At 48.7% G+C, this 6,970-nt stretch overlaps 1 protein-coding gene across 1 annotated transcript; it reads right to left on the reverse strand.

Moving 5' to 3' along the window:
• Positions 1 to 4,991: 4,991 nt before the first annotated feature.
• On the reverse strand, positions 4,992 to 5,646 carry LOC119335286. The gene has a single exon (XM_037607426.1). It carries the CDS (start codon positions 5,537 to 5,539, stop codon positions 5,294 to 5,296), a length of 246 nt encoding a protein of 81 aa, XP_037463323.1. The 5' UTR covers positions 5,540 to 5,646; the 3' UTR covers positions 4,992 to 5,293.
• Between the last annotated feature and the right edge of the window lie 1,324 nt (positions 5,647 to 6,970).

The raw sequence follows: 6,970 nt of genomic DNA on the forward strand, positions 1-6,970 counted from the left end.
TTCAGTCCAGGAACAAAAAGATATGTACATTATGATGGCAAGATTTGTGAGAAGACGGTACAGTATAGTCAAGTGAAGATCTTGGTTTGACCTTTCGTCCAATTTTAGATGTTATAACATGGCTATCAGTAAGACAACCATCAAGACAATAATGAAGTGATAAGAAAGATTTAGCAGATGTCAACATAAAATGTAGCCAAGCCTGCAATCATGTCATCTGACAAATAAAATAGGGTGATACGGGCCAGTATGCAGCATAAAGATATAAAGTTCCAGGTAAGTTAATTACCTTGACACATCAGAAATAGTTATAACCAACTAAACATCATGGGCCCATATGCACCCAGGAAACTAAAGTCTGACACCGGCATGATCAATCAAATTCTGCATAAAACATTCAGGTAATTAACAAGTATAGACCATTTCACAGCAACATCCTATTACTCACAAGCACAAATGAAACCACAAGAAGTGTATATAACACAAAATCGTTGTCACGCAGATTCAGACGTTCCATCCAAGACAAAGGAAGCTGACAGGAAAATAAAAAGATTGCCTGCATACATGCAACGATAATCTGGGATGATGGAACGAACCCACGCATATCTGTGTGAACTAAATATCAGGATTTAAACCGAAGAACTCAAGCAAGCAAGCAAGCAAGTGAATTCTGATTGTATACCCAAGTGCGATTCATCACAAATGAAGTAGGAGGTAGGTTGGTCTTGGAGATGTCGGCTTCAGTCTTTGATGTGACCGATGATCTTTCCACACATCATCTTCTCGATCAGGATCAAACTATTCTCTGAAAATTATAGAAAAATAAGCATGGAAGAGTGAATGAATCAATTGGCACACAAGAGAAGAGAGGATCGGATTTTGACCTTGAATCAACGCCGCTGGAGTTCGCGAGCTAGACGGTTGGGCGTCGGGTTATCAGCATGTCGAACAGCCGAAGGACGGGTGTCGGGGAGGGGCAATCCGTGCCTTCATCCCGCTGCATCTGCGGTGTCCTCAACGCTGAGGATGGAAGCCAGCGCTAGAGAGAGTGTCGCGGCGGCGGAGGGCACGTGAGAAGCGGCATCATGGAGGTCGCGTGGGAAGCCGCCGCCAGCGATGCATAGATCACAGGTGGAAAGAATCCATGTCGAGGGCAAGTAGGAAGGTGAGATGGAGCGGGGCCGTCAATTATGGGATTTGTGGGGCAGCATTTTTTGGAAACAAATATCGGATGATGTATCTACTACTACTATTAAACAATCGAGTTGTGGCAGAAATATTACATCTCAGCCATACATCTGCCATCTCTCAATGGACCGGATTGTCTCAATGTTGTATCACATCATTTACCAAAATCAATTACCAATAATTACCATGATCTACGCCATCATAGTTACGCAAAACTTACCAACCTGAGTCTATTTTAATCATAATCAATTAGCAATAATCAATCATAATCAATTAGCAATAATTACCATGATCTAATAATTACGCAATAATTACCGCGATCTCGCTCCGACTGGAGACCTCCACCTTGGGCCGTTCGGTCCTCGCTCAAACCTCTCGATTCGAATTTCTGAGGCAGCCCTCCGCATGCCGCCGTCGACCTCCTTACTCCAACCCTTATCTGTTTTGTACACGTACATATCTCTTCTCTACTACTATTAAACAAGCAAACATTTTCTTTCTTAAAGATACCCCGTTAAGTGCACATAGATTAATTATCACCGTTTGATCATCTAAATTAATGAAAGCTAACATATCAGACTAATCTGATGAGATATCAAAGGGTGCAATTAGCAATTACTGAAGGCGGACCGCTCCACTGGCGGACGAAATTTTTCTACGCCTGCTTCGGCAACTTCCGCTCAAGCATCCCACCAAATCTTCGATAATTACTCCTATACCATATATAATTGTCATCTAATTATTATTATCTTTTTCTGTTGCCGGAGCATCTAATTATTAGTATATCAACTAAAAGAGGAAGCCACTCAACCTAATTGATCTCTTCCTACCCCGCGTCTGATGCTATTGGCATCAAAACATGCCCCTTCATCCCTCCTTGTGCCCTCCCTATCTACGTCATCGTCCCTTCCTGTTATACCTCGGCTGAAAACATATCTTCTCTAATCCCTCGCACTATCCGCCATTGCCTCTGCAACACAACACACACCACCTCTGTCGCCGCCGTCTGGGACACCGAAGTTGCCGCGACCTCCGATTCGACGCGCTACCAGATCAGGGTGGAGACGGTCCGTGCCGGTCTGACCAGCCTGGCAGTCCTGTTTTCTGTGACTAGAACGCCTGCGCTCCAGACCGGGCCGGATCGAGCGGACCGGCAAGTGGCGACGATGATCGGCGGCAAGAGACCATGACGAGCGCGCACGACGGCAGGAGGCCACGGCGACTGTCGCGGCGGCGCATGGCGGCAGGAGGCCATGGATGGCGCCTGCAGGAGACGTCTACGACGTGGACACCGGCAACGGCGAGGACGACGAAGGAGCCATCGTGCCGGCCAGCCACGGCAACTCTGGTGCGCTCCTGCACTCGCTGACGGTGTCCATGGGCTCTGCGTCCCTCTCCACCTGTGTCAGCGTGCAGTAGGCGCCCGCACGCGCCCATTCCTAAGGCGCTGCCGGCGGCGAGTACATCGGACAGAAACAGGAGGATGCACACAACTTTGATGCATTGACTGTATAACCTCTTATTTTCGTGGATGTCTCGTGCACGCACGCACATGCATTGACTGTATGGATGGAGCGAGGTTTGGTTTTTCTTCAGTTTTCTATAGAGACATGCAACATGAGACCTGACGACCTTTTCACGTGCATGGAATCATTTTCTGTAGACGAAGCGAGCGCGGCGGCGACGACATGTTCAATTTCATCGTCAGAGAAATAAGGACGAAGTGGGCGCCTGAGCCAGTTCTCTGCAGAGCAGAAGAACCGTCATTGGGATCTGCCATACCTTGCTCGGAATACATCGAGAGTATCGCTCCTCTCCAAACAATGCCGAACATTTTCACGGTTCTTTCTTCTACTTCCTTACAAGCATTCCTGTTTTTACAACTTGGGTTTGTAAGGACGTGTGTTGCTTAATACTCAATAATCCTAGGCCTTTTCGCAAAAAATAAATAAATTGAATGAAGTCTTTTTTTGTTCACCTTCTCAACTACAACGAGACTGAAGATGCCTACGCTTTATAACAATTGATTAAACATATAAAAAACTGAGATAATTAGGTGCCAGTGCTCTATGCATACGATGATTCATTTAAATGATAGGTCGATTTGTAATATCTTTATTAGTATTAGAATATCTTTTCTATGGAAATTCTTATTTTTGTCGGTGACCAAGGTGGGCAAAAGCGGGCCTGTATTATTTTCATTACCATTTATTTAAAAAACAGAAGGTGAAACAATCAAGCATCATCGTTGACCGGAGTGGAGATCTGAGTCTGACCAACGCCTACCTACCTCCGCCAAACCATCACTTCCAGACACACCAATGTCACCTCACCCACCAGACGCGGATCTAACCTGCGCGAGAAGAAGCAGATAGCCGCCAATGGGCGTCCTGACGGGCACCACTGGGGCTAAACCTTCCTGGGACTGCGCCCCCACAGATAACATAGGTGCTGCCACGACCCTCCCACATGGAGCCGCGCAACCACCACCGCCACCCATCATTGTCTAGGGGTGGCACTGTTGCTGAGAGGGACGCCTCCCTATGAGCAGCACGCGTCACACACCATCGGACCGCCACGCTCCACTGATCACCTGAGACCTGTGCCAAAATAACAGCCTGCGAAAAAGGATGCCCTGCCTCCACCTTCCCTGGGGCACAGGTGGCTTTGTCGGCGCCCCTCCGACAACGGTGAAGCGAGGGAGGAGGGGGTGGTCTTGCGGTGCAGGTAGGGTTTTTTCCATGTCACCCGCGTAGAGTAACGCGAATATAATATTAGTCGAGACGTGCGTTGCACGTGCACGCTTACTAGTTTGGCAAAAAAAAGAACGGGAGGCACAATGATGGACGTGCGAGGGTGGACGAAACGAGCGACGTAAGATGGGAGACGGAACCTTGCGTTTTTTTTAGATAGTAAAGATTAAGAATATATAGAAATATATGAAAAAGTAAAACAAAATAGTAAAGCAATGTGCAAAAAAAAAGAGCTATGACCCCGGCTGGGCTGGGCCATTCTAGGTGGCTGCTTGTAGTTAGACTTCTCTATGTCATGCTACTGGTGATACATGGGTGCCCCGTGTGCCATGGACGCAATAGCAAACTACATGTGCCCACACGCATGAAAAATCGGAAATCTAGCTAAATACATGGAACCGATCTCTCATTAAGGCATCTCTAATCGAGTTCTCGGAAATCCGTCTGTGTCAGGTTTTCGGCCAGTGACTGGGCCGTTCGCCCGGGCATATAGGGGGTTTGGAGAGCCCGGTTGTAGATGCTTTAAGGGTAACACCGGCCGCCGACGAGAAAGATCAGTAGTAATGGCTGCGGTGAGCCCGGCAGAGAGCTATCGTGAAACTTATCATATTGGCCTCCAGTGGAGACCGAATTGGCCCAGGTGAGCACCGCCTACGACTTGTGTTCGCCGCCAGCCAAACAAGCCGAGAGAGAAGGACAAAATGGAGCCGAGGTGCCCAACTACTTTTCCAAGAAACGGTTGACACCACCGTAGGCATACACGTGGCGTCATGAAAAGTTCTGCCTTTTGGCCTCATGAGGCCATGAGTGACGCACGCGACTGTCAGCTTCCACTTCCACGCAAGTGCAATGAAGCTCTCTGTAAAAAAAAAACTTCCAGGCATGCGTACACAGCTGACACGTTTTTGTTGATCCACTAATCAAAATCGGAGCAATAACTTTTTTTTTTGAGTTAGAGTACATAACTGTAAACTGTGCTTTGTCAAGATTTGACAATTGATCACAAAATATAACACTTTATAGAGAAAGGAATATACATGTGTTGCTGGCGCACTTTTGCACCTTGCCTATGTTTTATTCAAATGAACAGATCCTACCAAGTATACGAGTATCTTTTCTTCTGTACAAATCAACACCCGGCGAAGAGCACGCGCGGGCAACAAAAAGATCTCCAAGAAACCAACCAACGAATTCAATCAATCCAACCATGTCCTAGCTAGGGAAAAAGAACATGCGAACACTGTGAGCCCGCCACCACCGCCCGGGCTGGTCCGTCAAAAACAAGTTTGAACCCGAGAGAGGAAGGGGTGGTCGTGGAGGACGGCCGAGTCGCGCCGCCGGCCGCCCGGCCTCTACGGCGGGCAGGGGACGTTCGGGCTGTTGGTGGTGCACGAGGCGCCCGGCCCGGTCAGCCGCTGCGTGTACAGCCGCCGGAGCGCCTGGGCCATGGTCGTCGACGCGCCCGGCAGCGGGGTCCCTCCTGCGGCCGCCCAGTCGGCGCCGCCCAGCGGCCGCGACTCGCCGAGCACCGCCAGAAGTAGGAACGCCGCCACGATCATCGGCAGAGCGAGCTTCATCGTCCTCCTCAAGACGGCCATCGATCTCGTCAACCTTGGCTTTCTTCTTCTTCTGTCTCTCTCTTCTCCCTTTGCAACAAGCTTGTAGGGGGGCTGCACGACGCTGGGTTTTGGCAATGTCGTCGAGATGTAATTCTTCAACGAGGTGGTAGTAGCTATGGAATGAACGGGTCGCGCCTATATATAACGCAGGCAGGAGCGAAGAGGCGGTCGATGGAGCTAGCGAGGCGTGGAGACTAGGCAGGAAGTTGCATGCCGGTTACGTGCGGCGACTTGGCTTTCGCGCGTCCCGTTTGATGAAAAGTCAATGCGCGCGGCACGCAGGGCCGGCGAGCGCGCGCGGTCGGTATCTCGCATTCCGTCGTAGAATTCCATCGTCGAAACGAAAGCGATCCGTTCTTCTTCCTACCCGGCGGTGCGTTCGTGCGCGCGCGCGCGCGCATGGAGAGGTAGCAAACTGCGCGCGCACGAAGAAGCGTCCAAGGCACGAGCGTGTCGCGCGTCTTGAACAGAGCACGCACGGGAACAAATACATGCATATATCCATGAATCTCCCACATATTTTGAGTTGTACGTACAATGTACCTATTGTCTGCAACAAAAATACATTTCTATATTTCTTGAAACAGACTTTTTTTTGTACAAATTCTATGTATATATAAGGAGCTCGACATATGTTCACACACGTGGAAATACGGTTTACTTTGACCAGGGAAACGCCTTGGGGGCCAAGGCACTTGACAGGGGTCTGGTTTGACCTAGCGTTCAACAGGGATTTTTTTTCCGAAGGCGTTCAACAGAGATTGAGCGTACTTAATTTAGGCAGAAGCTTAATTTGGTTTGTCGTCGACACTGTGTAGTACTTGGGTCGTCTCCGATACGTACCTGTCAACTGATACGGTCAAGACATTTGAATTCCCTCCTGAACTTGGCCTGAATTTTCAATGTTTTATCCGGAGTCGATCCCGCCCTAGCTAATTTCCAAGAAACTGCTCAAAACTTTGCCACGGTTTGTTACCAGGCTCGCGCCTTTTTCGTAGCATCTTACGTACGTGCGTGTGATAACTGGTATTAAGCTGCTCGAGCTACCTAGCTTGTAGGAGGGAAACTCGCATTTGTTAGTTGAAAGCTGAAACCGGCCGCCACAAGTTCAGGAGCGACACGGTTTCGGGCAAATGGCAAATTACATTGCTGCATGCGTCGTATGGTGCCACCGCGGAGATCTCCTAGTTGAAAAACGCCGTACGTGTGTCGTGTGGCCGTGATTATTTATTTGTATTTGTAGTTGCCTATAATGCAGTACATAAAAACTATTTTATGCTATTTTCTCATCATTAACAAGTGATGGTGTCAATCCAACTTCGTCATGACCCACGACCAGTTGAGAGGAAGAGATTGTGACTTGTAAAACTCTGTGTCCGACGCGCGTGATCATGCGCCATGAATTTCAAC

The sequence above is a fragment of the Triticum dicoccoides genome, chromosome 7B (assembly GCF_002162155.2).
Source record: "Triticum dicoccoides isolate Atlit2015 ecotype Zavitan chromosome 7B, WEW_v2.0, whole genome shotgun sequence".
NCBI lineage: Eukaryota > Viridiplantae > Streptophyta > Magnoliopsida > Poales > Poaceae > Triticum > Triticum dicoccoides.